The sequence below is a fragment of the Haliotis rufescens genome, unplaced genomic scaffold, assembly GCF_023055435.1.
Source record: "Haliotis rufescens isolate VD_foot unplaced genomic scaffold, xgHalRufe1.0.p SCAF_5, whole genome shotgun sequence".
In the NCBI taxonomy this organism is placed as follows: domain Eukaryota; kingdom Metazoa; phylum Mollusca; class Gastropoda; order Lepetellida; family Haliotidae; genus Haliotis; species Haliotis rufescens.
The window spans coordinates 4,566,939-4,586,805 of NW_025964223.1; the positions used below are offsets into that span (position 1 = coordinate 4,566,939).

A 19,867-nucleotide genomic window follows, 5' to 3' on the forward strand; every position below is an offset into this window, starting at 1 on the left:
TGAAGAGTCTGAAACCTACAACTAAAAAGTTGAAGATGTGGAATGAGACTGACGTCACTCCTCTTGGTTGCCTAAACATTCTTGTTCAGAATCCTGCTAACAAGAAAAAGTATTCTGTTGAATTTGTTGTTGTGCAAGAGAACTTTGTACCTCTCCTAGGTGTCAAAACTGTTACACTCATGAACTTAGTCACAATTCATGAGAAGAATATTGAGCGTGTTGCCAATATTGAAGTTACTTAAAAGTTCAGTGATGTGCTGGATGGTAAACTTGGTACTTTTAGTGGTGTTGTTCACCTGTCAGTTGATAGTGCGGTGAGACCAGTTGTGATGCCAAACCGTCGTGTTCCTGTTGCACTGCGCTCAAAGTTGAACACTGAGTTAGACAGACTGGAGAAGTTAGGTGTGATTGCGCCTGTCAGTGAGCCAACCCCCTGGGTAAACCAAATCGCAATTACGCAAAAGAAATCAGGTGAACTTCGAATTTGTTTGGATCCGCAAGAACTAAACAAAGCCCTTTGTAGAGAGCATTACACTCTGCCTGTGCTTGAAGATACCCTACATGAGCTAGGGAAGTCTAGAGTTTTCTCCAAAGCTGACTTGTCATCTGGATACTGGCATGTCCAACTCGATGAGGAGTCAAGTCTTCTTACGACCTTTCAAACCTGTTTTGGTCGTTATCGATTTCTCAGGTTGCCATTTGGTCTTTCTGTGTCGTCAGAAATCTTCCAAAAGAAGTTGATTCAAGCCCTTGATGGACTACCAGGTATCGTCTGTATTGCTGACGATGTGCTGATTCATGGTCGGAACCTAGAAGAACATGATGCTCATCTTGAAGCATTTCTAGCAAGATGTCGCGAGAGCCACATCAAGCTGAACCCATCAAAACTTGAACTGCGATTGAGTGAAATCACCTTCATGGGACATTTGATAACCAAAGATGGTTTGAAGTCTGACCCCGAGAAGGTCCGAGCAATTCAAAACATGGTTCCACCAACAAATCTTGAAGAACTTCGACGTTACCTTGGTCTTGTGAACTACTTGTCCAAGTTCTTGCCAAACTTAACTGATGTGCTAGCTCCTCTGCGTAACCTTGTAAGAAAGGATGTTGCCTGGACATGGTCCAGTTCTCAACAGGAATCCTTCCAAAAGGTTAAGGACATGGTTACCAAGGCACCTGTATTGTCATATTATGATCCAGAGAAAGAGCTGACAGTTGAGAATGATGCGTGTGAACATGGCATTGGCTCAGTACTAATGCAGGAGGGAAAGCCTGTCGCTTATGCCAGTCGCTCGCTAACTGACACTGAGCAAAGATTTGCTCAGATAGAAAAGGAAATGCTCGCCGTGACCTTTGGTCTTGAGAAATTCCACCATTACACATATGGTAGAAGTGTAACTGTGATAACTGATCACAAGCCACTAGTGTCTATCGTCAAGAAGCCCTTGTCTAGAGCTCCCAATAGACTGCAGTCATTGCTACTGAGGACCCAGCGATATGTGTTCGATCTTCAGTATCTACCTGGAACAGCTATTCCTATTGCTGATACACTTTCCAGAGCGCCATTGCCTGACAAACCTTCCTCTGAAACTGTGTATGTGAATAATGTCTATCATCTCCCGATCAAGGACAAGCTCATGAATGACATTAGAGTTGCAACTGCATCTGATGAAACCCTCACCAAGTTGAAATCAACTATAATGGAAGGATGGCCAACACATAAGGAGAATCTGTCCTCTGAGCTTACTCCTTACTTCAGTTACAGAGACGAACTCACCATTCAAGATGGGATAATTCTTCATGGACCTAGAGTTGTCATCCCACTTGCATTGAGAGATGAGATCAAGAGAAAACTTCATGTTGGTCACATGGGGATAAACTCTTGTCTACGCCGTGCAAAGACACTTGTGTTCTGGCCCTTGATGTCAAGTGACATAAGACAGTATATCGAGTCATGTGATATTTGTGCTCGTTTCAGTGATAAGCAATCACCAGAACCTCTGATTATGCATGAGATTCCTGATCATCCCTGGGAAAAGGTGGGAACAGATATTTTCACCATTGAAGGTAGGAATTACCTTGTGACTACTGACTACTACAGCAATTTCTTTGAAATTGACTTTCTGCCTGAAACCACTTCTGATGTTGTGGTTACCAAGTTGAAGCACCACTTTGCTCGTCATGGTATACCTAAAGTCGTCATCAGTGACGGAGGACCTCAGTATACCAGTGAGAAGTTCAAGAAGTTCAGTCAGTCTTGGGGTTTCTCTCATGAAACTTCCAGCCCTGGTAACAGTAAAGCTAATGGTGCTGCCGAAGCTGCCGTTAAAGTAGCTAAAAGGATGATGAAGAAATGTCTAGCTGCTAAAGAGGATCCTTACCTGGGATTGTTGAATGTGAGAAATACACCGACTGAAGGCGTACAAACAAGTCCAGCCCAAAGACTATTTGGTCGCCGAACACGTACTCAGGTTCCTTGTACGTTAAAGACTATTCAACATGATTCTGGTCCGGATGACAAGCAACAACTTGAAGACAAAAGGATGCTTGTAGTTGAGAGACATAACCGGAAGTACTCTGGAAGACCTCTCAAACCCTTACAGGTTGGTGATACTGTCAGAATGCAACCCATTCAAACCGGCAGGAAGGAATGGAATGAAGCTACTGTGACAGATGAGATCAAGCCAAGAACCTACTCTGTGAGATCAGATAATGGTCACTGTTTCAAACGGAATAGACAACAACTTCGTCTTGCCAGAAAGTCTAGAGTTGAGGATGATGTTAATCTTGAGATTCCAACATTCCCAAACTGCCAGTCGCCAAGAAGATCTAGAGATGATGAACTTATCCAGGATAAGCAATGTGTTCAGTCTAGTGCTAACCTCTCTAATACTCAGACTGATTCTGTCATTCCAACAAGAGATGTTCCAAAGAATACCTCATCTCCAAAATCTGACATGTTCAAGACAAAGTCTGGGAGAGTAGTCAAGCCAGTTAAACGGCTTGATTTGTAATTCTTGGATGTGTTCTTTAACAGTTTTCCAAAGACTGGAATAATAATGTGTTTCTGATGTTGTTTAGTTAAAACTTATAATTTTGTCATTGCAAGTTGACAGCGAACTTTAATTCAGGAATTATGGGAAAGTGCTTTAACGGAATGTTATAGTGAACTGCATACTGTATCCCAGTATATGGACCGACTCGGTAATGTCACTCATTTCTTGGATTAATGTACCTGTAGTTAAAGGTTTAATTACTTTATTTGTTTTCCTCAAAGGAAGGGAGATGTTACGTGGTATACACAGCACGTAACAAACGGGATCGGGTGGTCAGGCTCGCTGACTTGGTTGATGCATGTCATCGATCCCAATTGCGTGGATGGATGCTCATGATATCAATCACTGGATTGTCTGGTCCAGACTTGATTATTTACAGACCGCCGTCATATAGCTGGAATATTGTTGAGTGCGGCGTTAAACAACAAACAAACAAACCAATGAAGCGTTGGGATAACTCCGAACACCTAGGTTCGATTCCACACGTGGGTACATTATGTGAAGCCCATTTCCCGTGTACTTTCACCTCGATTTTGCTGGAATATTGCCAAAAAGCTGCATAACATATATAATCTCACAACCCAGAAAAAAGTAACATTAGATGTATGGTATTATAATATACACGTTGACGCGTGTTATAGCTATTGAAAGTGACACACGAGACGGCACATAATTACAACGGAATTATGGAATCATAAAATCATAAATTGTTGCAGTTGTAGGAGAAAGCAATGGAGGGTAGATACAGTATTAACAGTGGCACAAAGAACACTCTCCACTGGGAGGACTACCTTGTGTTTGGGTGTACCCTCCTGATCCCAGCTTGCGTCGGTTTCTACCATGCCGTCACAGACAGGAAGAAGAATAGCCCTTCGGACTTCCTGGTGGGAAGCCGCCAGATGGGCACCGTCCCTGTTGCCCTGTCCGTGACGGTGACGTTTCTCTCGGCGTTGACGTTGCTTGGGATGCCGGCCGAAGTGTACAACCACGACACAATGTTCTGGTGGCTTGCTGTGGGCATGATCATAGCTGTTGCAGGGGCGGCGCATCTGTTTATACCCTTTCTGTACAGGCTCGGGGTCACAAGTGTTTATGAGGTAAGAAGGGTGTGAAGAAGTAGAAAAGAAGGGAAGTATTGTTAAGTCGCTAAAGACTGTATACATTGACGGAACAACTTTGGGGTCTGACAAAATAGAGAAATAGAGAGAACAGGGGATTGGTCATTTATAGGGGAGACCTGTTTGTGTGTGTGTATGGGGGGGGGGGGGGCTTCATGGAAATTTTATTGAGGAGAGTCATGAAAAAATGTGAGATGTTTTGGTGTGGGTGGGGTGGTGGGGGGTGGTGTGTACATTCCTTCCGTCTCGGGCTGTACAAGTCCGCTGGTGTTATAATATCCGGCACATCCCGCTATTTAGACCTGTATCTCTATCCTGTAACTATGTTGTAATTACTATGCATTGCTTCAGTGGTCATTGATATTTATGGTACAGCTATCACTTCATTCACCAAGTTACGTTGTTAAGGTACTTATCATCTTCTTGAAAGAAATACGCCAAATTTATGTACTTCATTTTTCAAATTCCCGAAACATTGGTATATTTCGAAAATCCTTAAAATTGATGTCATTTATTTTAATTTCTTTATGTAATCAAACATACATTTCACAACTTTTTAAGAAAATTTACCAGTATGTGTGCTACACGAGTCTGCTATATAACTGCAAACATGCGTTGTTGGTGAAACTCTCCCAACGCTCTATCGTCACGTATATTGATACTGAGCAAGCAATGAATATTTTTTAACAGTACTTCGAGCTTAGATTTGGGAAGCGAGTGCGGATACTGGCGTCTCTCAACTGGATCATACAAGTGGTAAGTGGTAACATGTTTGGACGTATGTATATACAAAAGCTATACTAGCGGGAAAACGTAACTGCACAGCATATATTATGTTATGTCAGAGGTGCGGGCGTGTTCTGGTCATGTCGTAGGTGTCATTCCATCTCATCCTAGACATATTCAATGGAGGAGAGGCCTGGAGTAACATCCGGCCATGTCAGTACAGGAATATTATGCTGCCTCAAAAAGACCATTACACCAAATGTATGGGCAACACGTGGGCTGGCATTTTCCTGCTGCATCGTGACGTTACTTCCCTGCATTTGCACAGATGGTAGAACATGATCTCGAATGTCAGGTAGCATACGCAATTCAAATTGCCATTAACAATCATGAGTTGTGTTCTCCCATTATTTCTGATGCCATCCCATATCATTACACTTTCACTCCCATACTGACGACGTTGAGTAACGCAAGCGTCGCCAAAACGTTGTCCTGTACGCCTGTAGACCCGTGCACGACCATCGCAGCGTATCACTGGACGTCTGGGTCGGGTGTTGTGCTCCCTCAACCGGCCGCGTAGGGTTGTGTCACCAATTGGCCACAACCCAGGAATGGCCCGAGCTGTTAATGTGGCAGTTTGGTATTGATTCCATAGATGTACCAGCCGAATATGGTTGTTTAGTTGACGTGACGTCACACGTGGATGACCGGCCCGTGGCAAGTCATGAGTGTAGGCCTGCAGTAGATTACGTCTTGAAAGAAATGATATTGTGTTTCGATGAACATAAAAATGTCTGGCAACTTCGTTTTGTGCCATTCCTGTTCGCAGCATACTTACGACGCGTATTTTCAACAAGCCATGGCATTGCGTAAACGTTATTTACGGTTAAACAAAAACGTATTTTTTTTATGAGCACCTGAGAGCTTAACTATCATTGTGTGCTGTTCACATTGAAAAGAGTGTCATGCTCCAACCAACAGGCAACAATATTAACTGACCCATGGAGATTCCGGGGTAGAATAGGTCTTCAGCAAACCATGCTTGCCGTAAAAGGTGACAATGCTTGTCGTAAAAGGCGACTAACGGGATCGGGTGGTCAGGCTCGCTGACTTGGTTGATGCATGTAATCGATCCCAATTGCGTGGATCGATGCTCATAATACCAATCACTGGATTGTCTGGTCCAGACTCGATTATTTACAGACCGCCGTCATATAGCTGGAATATTGCTGAGTGCGGCGTTAAACAACAAACCAACCAACCAGCCCAACCAATATTAACTGTGCGCCGTGTATTAACATGCACGGGCAAAATGTGAATCACAACCTTAAAGTCGAGGAGTTAGTCGACTTCAAGGACCTGTATGGAAAAATGCATTATATAATTTCAAATAAATTTCTTTTAATTGAAATTTATATTATTTTACGCTGATATATATTTTCGTCAGAGAATGAATACATGATACGATACATAATTGTCCACTTGATGAAAGAAGAAAGTGCATTCTAGGCCATGCGCCATACTTTATTTGCTTTTGGTTTGAGAATGTTACGTGGGGATGAGTAATAGGGGGAAAGATGTCGTATAATCACAGGTGACTTCTCTATTGTTGACAATAAGAACCTTCGTCATTTATTCAAATATGGACCAAAATACCGCGAGCAACTTCTTACCAATTAGGACCAAAATTTAAAATAATTATGGATTCTGTCGAAGAATGTGCCCAAACAGCCAGCTGTCATCCAAAGTCTGTCTGCCCTACATGAAAAGTTTGTAGTTGTTCCAACTGACAAGGCCTCAAATAACATAACCATTATATGTTAGCATCACCAACGTTACATTAATTGTTTGATCAATGAACTTGGTAAAAAGGACATATCAAATAATACTGTAGCGTAAATATACAAAAGCCCATTAGGGCTATACTGGTATTTTGGTTTTTTCTCTTTTGAAAGTCGTAATTACGAGAGAGAGAAAAAAGTCATAATTACGAGAAAAAGGTCGTATCTACGACTTTTCAAAACTCGTAATTACGAGAAAATATTCGTAATTACGACTTTTCAAAACTCGTTATTACGAGAAAATATAGTTTATAATAAAATTCTATTTATTACTTTGTCATTATATCACGGTGACTTTCATCAGCATTGTAAAACACTTAATTACGACTTTTTTCTCGTTATTACGACGTTAAAAAGAGAAAAATCAAAATACCATTAGGGTCCTTATGGACTTTCGTATAAATATGAAAGGCGCATATAACTGTTAAATACGGTACAATTGAAGTAACTCTTGTCTTATGAGCTCAGAGAAGTAGTGATACACTGCAACAATCGACATGTTGTTGATTAAGTTATAAATCTTCCTACGACAAACCCTACACATAAAACACGTTACAAATGCCCCATATAAGATTAGAATGTTAACTGAGGAAGAATAAACCTTGATTTAATCAAGGAAGGACTTTCCTTTTATTCACAGAAAGTATTTGAGACAAGTGGAATTAATACGAGGTTGGTTCTTAAAAACTAAAAGGAAATGCTTGACTTTGCAATCTCAGAAAAGAACCAAGTTCCATTCCGTCAAAGCATTGGATTTTTCAACTTTGGACACCACTATCTCACATGACAAACTTAAGGAAAACCTTCATTCCTTGATCGATGGAGCTTTAGTAACAAAACGTTGTGAACAGAGAAACAGTTACGTATCTATTTACAGAGGTTCAGGGAAAACAATTTGTGAAAAATAAAAGCAATTGCCATTTGAAGTTAACTGAGAAAACAATATGTGGAATGCTGGACTTCCTCACTGATAACATCTACGTACAATTTGGGGTTAGACATTAAGGCATGGGCACAAATTGTGCCCCTTTCTTGTGGATCTGTTTCTTTATGCATATGACCGCCTCCGTGGTCTAGTGCTAGAGGGTCCACCCGAAGAGCGGAAGGTGCGGGGTTCGATCCCCGGCCGCGTCATACAAAAGACGTTAATAGATGGTACTTGTTGTTACCCTGTCTGGCGCTCGGCATTAAGGGGCTAAAACAAGGACTGGTCGGCTCGGAGTCAGTATACTGTGTCTGAGTGATGTATTCATGTTAAACTGCGGCATGGTATATCAGTGGGCTAGCACTATAAATCGGCAACAGTCCGGACTAGTACAAGCAGCCACACACACACACACACACACACACACACACACACACACACACGTACATGCACGTCGCTATATAAGTGCAATAATCTTGGACGCGACGTTAAACCCTATTTCACCTCACCTCTTTATGTATATGAATCGGAATTTCTGTTCGGATTGGCTAAGTCAAAACAAGGTTATTTGGCCAAGAAGTTTAACTTAAGCTTCAGGTATATCTATGATATTTCTGAACTAGAAATAAAGGAAATCAGTCAGGCCGCCTCATCTGTTACACACTTAGATCTGTGCATACCGATTCAAGATGACAAAACACTCTCAACAAGACTGTATGACAAGGGGATGACTTCAACTTTCCAATAGGCAACTTTCCCTTCATGTCGAGCAATATTCCAACAGCTCAAGCCTTTGGTGTCTACATTTCGCAATTTTTGAAAGACAATCGAGCATGCTCTTTCCATCAAGATTTCAAAGAGTGCCATGCGACTCTTGCTCAGAAGTTGTTTGATCCAGGTTACAACATTCAAAGCATCAGTAAAGCTTTCAAAAAGTCTTATGGCAGACATGTGGAGGACATTTCCAAATTTGACGCATCAGTGACAAAAAAGATGTCCGATGCAATTCCCTATTTTGAATTGTACCATATGTTCCCGGTTTTTTTCAGGTGGACAACTGACTTGCATTTGCATGTGTTTGTGACGGGAGCCCCCGGTGGGGCAGGATCCGTTCACCTTTCGCGAACACCTGATTTCATTGCTATTTGATAGTGATTCATGAACACATAGCCGTTTATCATCCCCCACCACGAAGTGGAAGGGGGATATAGGAATGGGTGCCGTCCGTCGGTCCGTCCGTCCATCCGTCACATTTCTTTTCCGGAGCAGAACACAAAAACCATGAGAGATATCTTAACCAAACTTGGCACATAGATAGGTCTAGTGATGAACTGGTGCCTTTTGATAGTTTGGGATTTAAAAAAATATATATATGAGTTTCCATGGCAACGACTTTGTCTTAGACTGAAAATAGCGGTAGTCCTCGTTTCCGGAGCAGATCTTGAAAACCGTACCATATTTCTTCACCAAACTTGGCACATAATGTCATCTTGCAGTATTGAATATTTCCTTTCTTGTTGGCAAGTTCTGCATTGCTTTTGTGTATGGTCCCCCAAAAATGTCAAGGACACGGTTGTTGCATTCACTGCCTTACTTCATGCAGAAACTTCAGGATCTCTCAGATAATTGGCGCTGTATTTCTCAGTACACCTCATGGCGACCCTTGCGCTCATTGATCACTAAGTAAAGTAAGAACTCCCTTACTTCTCTCATTAGTGTTAAAGTAATAACACAACTCATTACAAATACAACAGAGTCACTGATCTTAAACCCACCCAACTGTATAAACACTGCCTCCTATCCTGTATATATTCTTGTCAACCATACTCTGTACTTCAATTGCTTGATAACGGTGATAGAACCTACACCGAAACCATCGCTCCTAATTGTAATAAAGAAGTTGTTCGTCCATACGTCCCATCCTTACTCATTACACATACAGTTACATATTCTATTCTATAGTTATATATTTACTGCTGCAATTAGGCCATTTACAAAAAGATCCAGTGAACATAGTTCACAGGAGCTAATGCATTGCACACAACCGGACATGTCGTATTGGCGGGGGATATGAGTATTTGATGCTTGTTTTTACCTGCTGCTGCTGGAGATTCTCCTCTGAATGTCCTGTGCGAATATGTCGTATCAGGTCTTAAGGCCAGACATACTGCTTGGAACATGTGGATCAAATACGCATGCTGACACATCGATGGTTGCATATAAACTGAACTCTACCTTCTTGACCACACTATTTATACATCTGGTAGATTGGTTTCTGGAATCCAGTTTCTAAATTTCTTATTGATGCAAAGATGTCTTTTGATTTGCTCTTCTTCTTGTTTTTTTAATGATTTCCACTCGCGATATACTATCAACTCTCTACATTTCATTTCATAAAAACTGCCTTGAACCAGATCGTCTGCCATATCTGTCAGGTGATAAGTAGGTATATCATCTCTAAATCAATGATAAAAAAGTTCTTGATAGTCTCTTTAAAATTATGTTTGAAATGAGACAGTCGTACTTGATCTCCAGCTTTTAAGTTAAGTGTTTGTTCGTGGGCTTGTGCTGTGTTTGGGCTCTTGGTTTTGACAGGTTTGATTAGTGTGTCAATGTATTGTTCTTTCCACACAGCATCTTTTTTCTTGGTATACATGTCAGTAGGTGTTCTTTGGTTCAATCATCTGTGTGGTCTGTGATTGTAGTCTTTGAGTAGTAGTCTTATAGTACATCCAGGTAGTGATACGTTTTCTTGTACGTCAAGTATCTATACATAGCAGTCTTGATAATAGGAATCGCTCGATCAGCTTAAGATGCTTTGTTATCATTCTGAGTCACATAATAAGTGACACCCTTCCGTTTCAGATATCATTTCACTTTATTGTTATAAATTTAGATCCTTAAGTCGACGTTAAATTCTTAAGTTATTGTAGCACATATCTTGACGTGACGTCATGGAATCATTAAAGTTCACATTCCATCCCATTGTTCGCTAAATCAACCTTCCCCTAATATGGGACTGACTGCAATGCATCCCAATGCGACCTTCTGTCAGATTGTTTTAAAAGCTTTTTTATACAAACACGAAACACCTATATATTTTTGACACCTAAACAATATGTTCTTGAGTATCATGTTTTAATATTTAATTCACAGCTGCTGTACATGGCTTTCGTGCTGTATGCACCCTCACTGGCGCTCTATTCAGGTGAGATTTTGTCTACATGGCAATCAAAACAATTCCAGCTTCTGGCTTGTAAATAAATCAGCAATTCTTGTTCTAACCCAAATCCTCATAGGTTACTTTCTACACTGTTTATAAACTCTTACCACTATGATATACATGACCTGTTTTCACTCTTGCTTTTGCATAAATCCATGGACTATTGCACATACAATATTTCTGCTTTCATTCATCGGAATGTAAGTTTGTTTGTTTGTTTATTGTTGAACCGCACTCAGCTATATGACAGCGGGGTGTAAATAATCGAGTCTGGACCAGACAATCCAGTAATTATCACCATGAGCATCGATCTACGTATTTGGGATACGATGACATGCATCGCTCCCGGTAGTCACCCCTTATGACAAGCATAGTCATCTTTTACAGCAAGCATGGGTTGATGAAGACCTAGTCTTACCTTATGTTCACGGGTTCGGAATGTAAGTACTCTAGGTTATTCGAATGTCAATCTAGTCCTCGTCAAGAGCCATGTACAGGTAAGGGTGCGTCGCACCACAACAGGTTGTTGCTGCTTGCTGTTATCAAGCAACTTATGTAAATGCGGATGTTTTAGCGTTTGTCTATAGACGGGGACATTATACCGTGCATATATATCGCGTACATCGCCTTTTACACAATAAACAGTCATGTCCAAGGTCATAGCCTGAAGAAAACTTGATGAAAATCTTTTGACATCAGAAGTAGATCAATGTAACCTGTCGCAGCGTGAAGTAATACCACAACCGAAAAATAGATTTAGAATAAATGTATTAGATAAATATTGTAATGTTGGGAGATTTAATGGTTGATTTATGTTAAGTGTTACAATATGGCAATGCGTATTTTAATATTAGCGGTATGCGAGGACGTGTTATGTTCCTTTGAACGGAAGTGAGGGTGACAGCACATGTTATGATTTGAAGAATGCGATGTGGTGAAATGTGCGGGATTTGCGAAAACGATTGCGTTACACATTGAACTTGTCAAGTGAAAGTGTATGTTTGCGATGATGTGTTATGCTTGCCTGAATCCTAACAATGTGTTTTATGTGGCCAACAATGATGGGTCTCAGTAATAAATCCATAAACAATCATGAAGGGTGTTGCATCTCATGGTTACATCACGAAGAGCATGGAACATCAACCAGATGCGTGGAATAAGCTAAAACCACCAAATCAAGAACTGTTACAAATATACTAATAAATAACAGCTTACGTACTCACACCCATTCAACAAGCTTCACCCTATCACCCTTCACAAACTTGACACTCACTCTGTCACTGTGACATACACTTTCAAAATTCTTGAGGGTACTTAACGGTACTGTCTAATACACTAATACTATAGACCCGTGAAGATCCGTGGTAGAATAGGTCTTCAGCAACCCATGGGTCAGCAAAGACAGAGATCAAAACCCCCACCACATTGGCTGGAGATGCTCGTGAAGCTTATGTGTCCATCTCTGGATTTAACTGCACAGCTCTATTGGACACTGGTTCAACAGTGTCTACTCTCTGTCAGGATTTTTAGAGGAATAACTTGTCTCACATTCCTATGTCAACTACTGATGAGGTCGTACACATTGAGTGTGCAGATGCAAATATGCTTCTGTACTTAGGTGTTATACAAGTAGATATTTTTGCTCCACGGTTACAAGAGGAGGACAGTTTGCCAGGTTTACTTCTAGTTGTTCCTACAAGTAGCTATACTGCGAGGGTTCATGTACTTTAATGGACACCTCTTATTGTTAGATGTAAAGATCACAATGGACCAACCTTCTTGCAGGAGTCAAGCATCCACACTCCATAGTATCTTACTTTTTGCAACATGGTGTTATCGGAGAGAAAACTTTCAAAGACAAACTGGACTTGTTAAGAGTGCAGAGACCATGGACATAGTCGTACCAGCCAACAGTAGTAGCCTTATCATCCAGGAATATATTGACAAGGAGAAGCATTATTCGATGACAACCGTTACCTTCATCCATATAAAGAATCGATGTTGCCAGACATAGTTGAAGTCAATCTTCCCAATGCAACTACATGGACGGTAGTTGTTCCACCAAAGGCAATACTCTGTGAGGTTCAAACAGTTATTATTGCAGACGATGATCTCTGTCACCCATCTTGTGAAGTCACATCCATACTGGAGAAAGTTGAATTGGATGAGTCATTGATTGAGGAATAACGTCAGCTTGGAGTACAATTGATATCAGGATGTCCAGATGTTCCTCTCATAATGACTTGAACTTGGGTCATTCAATAGCTGTTAAGCATAGGAGAGTTTCCATTTGCTGCATTTATATCAACGATCTGATTATTTCGCATGCTGGAATAACAAATTGATAGACTTACCAGGGTTTTCCCGAGATTCAGATAACGAAATCTGAAGTTAGCTCCCGACAAGTGCTCATTTTTCAAGAGAAAAGTGACGTATGTTGGATATTTCATATCTGAGGAAGGAGTAGAAACTGACCCGAGCAAGATCGAAGTTATCAGGAATTAGAAGACGCCAACTTCCCCAGTTCTTAGGATTCGCATGTTACTATAGGCGATTCGTTCCAATATTTGCTATGGTTTCCAAGCCTTTAACCCACTTAATGCCAAGTTCAAATGAAAAGGGCAAACTGTTAAATGCAAAGGAGTTTATCTGGGAACCGGAACATGACAAAGCCTTTGAGGAATTGAAGGATAAATTTAACCACCGATACTAGGGTTTCCGGATTATTCCTTGCTTTTTAAACTTTTGAACACAGATGCCAGTCAACTAGTAGAAGGAGCAGTACTCTATCAGAAGCAGAACGATAAACTGAGAGTGATCGCCCATGCAAGCAGAGTGCTCTGAAGATAATTATCCAACACACAAGCGAGAATTTCTTGCACTCAGGTGGGCCATCACCGACAAATTTCATGATGATCTGTATGGTCATTCATTTGCAGTATACACAGACAATAATCCCTATCTATCTAGACTGCCCAGATCTGCAACTCAGGATACTGTTTATGAAAGACAGGAGATCAAAGAGTATTCTATCAGAGCTGTAATCTGTAATTCGCTATCATGCATGAACCTAATGGAACTTCTCAGTGTTTCAAGTGATTCTGTGACATGACATGACATGAGCAGCATCGACTGGAAGAAAGCAAAACCTGCTGATCCAATTCTTACAGTTCTGAGAATATTTGTTACTGAGAAAAGACCAACCCCAGCCTATGCCTTGTATACCAAAAGACAAGTCGAAGTCTGTGAGTGATTAAACCAAAGCTGACCTCATGCTTATTGATAAAGTCCCTTTCTTGAGTACAGACTCAGCTGCTTCAGGACTACCCACATTATCCATTGATGTTGCAGCTGAGCTGGAAGTCATGGCGGAAGTTCAACAAGGTGGTGACGATCATCTAGAAGTTGAAAGACCAGTAATCTGCTTGAGATGGGGAGGGAATAGAAGAGGCATGATCCCAGATGATTGTCTCGGAAACTGCTGTTGAAGAAAAGTGTCAGAAACTAAAGCACAGGCACCTCTAGTAGAAAAAGAAGATATGAAAGAGACTGAAGTGGCACCAGAAGATCCGGAAGTTCAAGAGCAGCCTTTACCTCGTCGAGCTGCCAGGGACAAAGACTAATCGGATGATAAGTAGGCAATATGTAATGTTACAGACAATAGGTGGATGGAAAAAGCTCAATTTCTAGAATCATTAGCGTCCAGAGGTGTGTTCACGATTCTTCCAGATAAACGTTCTGATGCTCTCCTTACAGTCCTAACTGAGCCTTAAGTATGGTACAAAATGTTTGCTATTTCTAGCACAGATGCACAACATGACGAGCACGCCATATATGAACAGAGGGGAATGAGTAGCAATGACGTTTTCAGGTTGTATTTTGTTTTATTTAAAAATCCAATAAACAGTTATGCAAAAACATTTCTTGTTCGTGTTATACAGTTTTGATTGTAACAGTATTATTCATGGTATTCAGTGAAATTGTACCTTTAGTTTCTCACGGCTGAACATGTGAGGTTGGAAACAAGAGAGTGGAAACCAGGTATAAGGTATCAGTTTGTCGTCTTACTGAGACGACAGAGCTGCTTTGTCTTATAGATGGGGTAATAATAGTCTTCTTCTACGTCTCATAAATAAACAGCCTCACACGTGTTTTCTCGGCGTTATCAGCTGTTACATGACAAAAGTCTGTTTTGGGTTAGATAAGTGTGAATGTGGTGTACATTTTTAGAGAAATGATAATGTGACAGCCATTTTGAGTGGGTGATATTGTCAGTTTTAGTTCATGTATATGTTGTTAAATAAATTAGCTTTAATTAGCTTTCAGTCTTCGTTTGTGTACTGCTCTAATATATGGTAGTCTGTGTTATAATGATGGATGTTTTGGGACAATACGAGTAGAGACACTGTGCATGTAGTAAGCCACTAAAATTTCTCTATTGATCAAGTATATATTATTACAACTGTTGAAACCAACTGAACCAACCATCACTAGACAACACAATTAACACATAACATTTATTTGTTGAGAAAACAAATTTAGTTTTAGCCCTATGCCAATTATTTGGCACAGCAACAACACAGTTAACATTTTTTTGACAATGGTAAACGTCAATCTACACCTGGTACATTTTACACAAGAATAACTGTCTCACGATTATTTTCTTGATAAATATAAATTTTATTTATAAATCTCAGGATAGCGTTTAACACAAGATTGTGCTCACTACTCTTTTTGTTCACATGAGATGGATCGTCTTCACTCTGTAAATCTTCCTTGATTTCCTTGCTGATGTCAAGACCATTTGGACTAACCACGGGCTCATATTGATTTGGACAAATATGTGTTAAGTTATTGAGCGAAAATTAAACGTTTTCATTGATGGTTTTTCTGGTGATGCCTTGTCTGACGCAAGTTATCCAAGCGCCTCATAGGTAGTTTGGGTTGCATACACCCCAGGGTGCTCAGAATAAAAACTGAGTACACACTGATCCATTTGCCATGGTTAAAATAAAACGCTCTGAGCATGCTTTAGGGTGTGGATTAGGCACATTACTAATATGTAAATGGTTATTTACGTTATAAACATTCACAAATTCCACTTAAAAATGACCTGATGAATTTAGCTGAATTTGTGTGTGTATAATCAGTTGCAAGTTGAAGTCATCATCATTAATTCGGGCATTTTTGTTCAAAATGTAATGAAATGAGGTATATTTTTGGTTGGTAATGAAAATATTTCGCAATGTTTTTTATTATGACCTTGATTTGCATTTGGTTAATGTTCTTAAATTCTCTCACATGATTTCTTTATCCTGTAACCATACATGATCAGAAGATCGATCCAGATGATCCCCGAAGTGATAAATCGGTTGAATTCTGGTGAGCGAGCTGGCCATGGAAGAAGGACGAGGTTGTCCGCAGCCAAGGACTCCTGGGCGACACCTGCAGCATGCGGTCTAGCTGTGGTCTAGCGCTGTCGTGCTGTGAGGGTGGTGCCTGTTCCTGTTGACAAAGGAATGGTAACACCCAGGGTTGGAGCACGTCATCCCTGTAGATCTGGCCACAGATGATTACAAATCCCGTCCAACGGTTGCCACAATTTCCTCCCCGAACCATCATCCATGGATGCATTTCCTGAATCGCGCCATTCGAGAGATCTAATTTTAATGAAATTGAATGAAATTACTCTCATGAGCTAGAGAATTTCTATTCTAAGTCGGAGGCCCGAGCATTTGTCGTGGCGGATTGACAATAACAGTATGAAGATACATGTCAATGCCCTGGTAATCAAGAAAGGTTAGAAATACATTTCCAATATTTATATCGTGTGTTCGGAGGTACATGGTGCAGCCGTGAACTTCCTTAGCTGCCCCGTTGGTAACTTATTGAATTCGAGATCACTTGAATTCATACCTCTTTGGACAAAAACATTTTGAGTGTGGCTTGAAATTTGTTTCAGTGACTGGATTTGACCTGTGGCTGTCCATCTCAACTGTAGGGATCATAGTGACCCTCTACACCGCTCTGGTAGGACCTAGTTAGTGAATTTGTTGGTATATTCATGATGTGTGTAAAATGTGGAGAACCAGATGTTCAGTGAGAACAGTTCGTCTGAAAAACCCATCTTCCCAGCGAGAACGTAGTCCATACTTCATGGCCTTGTATACCTACGTTCCTCAATCACATGGCATGTGCTTAGTCGATTTGTCTGACTGCCTGTACGTCTGGCATGTGCTTGGTCTGACTGCCTGTACGTCTGGCATATGCTTGGTCTGACTGTCTGTACGTCTGGCATGTGCTTGGTCACAAAACGAAATGAGTCTGTGTAAACCCATGGAAGCCAAATGATATGAAGCAAAGTGTAGCACAGATGGTACACCCTACACGAACAATAGTATCGATTTAATCTGATCGCTGATTGGCCTGAACATTTTGCTGTTTTTTCTCTGGCTAAAGCCTCGTCATGGCTTGTACAGTTGGTTTAAAATAGCGGCTGTATCGCAATGTGGCCCCATGCATTCACGGATGATGAACGAACGTAGTGTATGCAACAAACACTGCAGTAATTGACGTTGGGTGAATGGAAATCGGTTTTCTTAATATAAAAAAAACGTTTTTCTCTTCAATAAGGGAAATTGCATTATACCGACAATTTGAATTGTACGATCCCCTACCAATTCAGATAATGTATTTTTACAAATCGAAAATTAATCAAATTCTGCCATTCCCACAGAATATTTGTGGTGTCTTTATTTTTATTTTGGATATACACATTTGCTCACCTACTTGCAAACACCTTATATCATCACTATTTAATAATGTTTTAAAACCGCATGATCGTGGCATGGTAGTAATCGTACAATGGACTCTTACTAGATGTCTTATGATCATGGAAAGTGTTTTGTCGCTTATATTTCCAGGGCGGCATGAAGACGGTGCTATGGACAGACAGTTTGCAGACGGTTGTCATCATTGTTGGCCTGGTGTCTCTGCTAGTTCAGGGGTCGCTGGCAGTTGGGGGATTAACGAATGCATGGAGAATTGCTGAAGAGAGGGGACGGTTACGGTTCTTTGAGTGAGTAGATTCTTGTTACTGGAACCTTCGGAAGAGACGACGAGAACCGTATTGTGACCATCAAGAATGCCTGAAGAACCCGAAACAAATGTAATATGCTGAAAAGACTTCTTTGCTTTCAAATTCGGAAATATCGTTAAGACACATGCGCACTCATGCGGTTGGTTTGTTGTTTAACGCCGCACTCAACAATATTCCAGCTATATGACGGCGGTCTGTATAAATAATCGAGTCTGGACCAGACAGTCCAGTGATTGACATCATGAGCATCGATCCACGCAATTTGGATCGACTACATTCAACAAAGTCAGCGATCCTGACCACCCGATCCCGTTAGTCGCCTTTTACGACAAGCATAGTCGCCTTTTACGGCAAGCATGGTTTGCTGAAGACGTATTCTACCCCGCATCTTCAAGGGTCCTGTTTCTCGTGACATTCAGGCATAGCTCTTTTCTTGACAATAACATACTTCATCGATTCTTAGTTCTTTCCGTGACATTTTTACCGTATCATTTCTATCAATAGTTAGATTATGAGACATAAAGAAAGGGTTAAAGTGTATGTTCTGACCACAATTCAGGGTAATCTTATTTTGTATGAAATAATTATTATGCATGTTTATAATCCTTCTAGTTTTGATCCCAACCCGGGGGTGCGTCACTCGGTGTGGTCTGTTGTTTGTGGGGGCGGGATCATGTGGATGTCCCAGCTAGGTGTCAACCAGACTCAGGTACAGAGACTAATGTCCTGCCCGACCCTCAGGAAGGCCAAAACGTGAGTATCTCAATCAATGGGTTACCGTAAACTCAGATAATATTATGCAAGGCAAAACGGTGGTTAAAACTCCTACCTCTTGAGGTCCCGAGACAGGAGGGCCTTCAGCAACCCGTTTGCCGTAAAAGGCGACAATGCTTGTCGTAGGAGGCGACTATGCTTGCCGTAAAAGGCGACTATGCTTGTCGTAAGAGGCGACTATGCTTGCCGTAAAAGGCGACTATGCTTGTCGTAAGAGGCGATTATGCTTGCCGTAAAAGGCGACTATGCTTGTCGTAAAAGGCGACTATGCTTGTCGTAAGAGGTGACTAACGGGATCAGGTGGTCAGGCTCGCTGACTTGGTTGATGCATGTCATCGTGTCCCATGTGGATCGATGCTCGTGGTGTTAATCACTGGATTGTCTAGTCCAGGCTCGATTATTTACAGACAGCCGTCATATGGCTGAAATAGTGCGGCGTTGATAAACAAACCAGCTATTGATCATGTGTTCTATGTTATAAATTTATCCCAATATATTGTACACTTCAGGGCGCTGTGGCTGAGCTCTATAGGCCTGGTAGTAATTGTGACGTTCTGCACACTAACAGGGGTGGTTCTTCACGCTTTCTACAGAGACTGTGACCCCCTTAAATTCCAGAACCTCATTACTAGTTCCGATGAGGTGAGCTCTATAACGCAATGGCCTTTTTCCGTGTTGAATGACGGTATTATATCCTATAAATCTTCAGTTCTCGTTCCGAATGGTCATCTAGCGCTACTACTGTAACTCGCATTCATTAACACTTTTTGTCCCAGCGCCAAGATCGCTGTATGAAACGGACCTAAATATAAGGCAATATATGCACTGAAGTGCGGATATGTACAAAATTATACAAAACACGAAAAAAACCGGATTCTGGCGTTATAACGCTCTGCAAAGTTTCGTGTCAAAGTAGTCAGATATTTAGGCAATGATTTAAAGGTTAACTATATAATGTACGCCAGGGGCACGGGTGGCCCGTTCGTCTAAGCCGCCGCGATTCGCTGTGCAGAGTTGCGTCCCTTGGGCACGCCAGAAACCTATGATTGTGGTTTCGAAACCCGGTTCGTCCCCGATTATGTTTCTAGGTTTGTCAGCACCATAC

The 19,867-nt window shown here is 41.1% G+C and overlaps 2 protein-coding genes across 4 annotated transcripts in view; both read left to right on the forward strand.

Moving 5' to 3' along the window:
- Positions 1 to 19,867, forward strand: part of LOC124133566 (sodium-coupled monocarboxylate transporter 2-like) — a 144,778-nt gene that overhangs the window by 106,948 nt on the left and 17,963 nt on the right. For all 3 annotated transcript variants that reach the window (XM_046498005.2, XM_046498006.2, XM_046498007.2), the window contains 7 exons: positions 3,773 to 4,153; positions 4,865 to 4,930; positions 10,823 to 10,874; positions 16,852 to 16,919; positions 17,813 to 17,967; positions 18,601 to 18,741; positions 19,272 to 19,404. In XM_046498005.2, the coding sequence (XP_046353961.2) occupies positions 3,788 to 4,153; positions 4,865 to 4,930; positions 10,823 to 10,874; positions 16,852 to 16,919; positions 17,813 to 17,967; positions 18,601 to 18,741; positions 19,272 to 19,404 (981 nt within the window). In that variant the 5' untranslated portion in view covers positions 3,773 to 3,787. The remainder of the gene's footprint in view (positions 1 to 3,772; positions 4,154 to 4,864; positions 4,931 to 10,822; positions 10,875 to 16,851; positions 16,920 to 17,812; positions 17,968 to 18,600; positions 18,742 to 19,271; positions 19,405 to 19,867) is intronic.
- LOC125373003 (uncharacterized protein K02A2.6-like) lies at positions 330 to 3,014 on the forward strand. The gene has a single exon (XM_048383785.1). It carries the CDS (start codon positions 330 to 332, stop codon positions 3,012 to 3,014), a length of 2,685 nt encoding a protein of 894 aa, XP_048239742.1.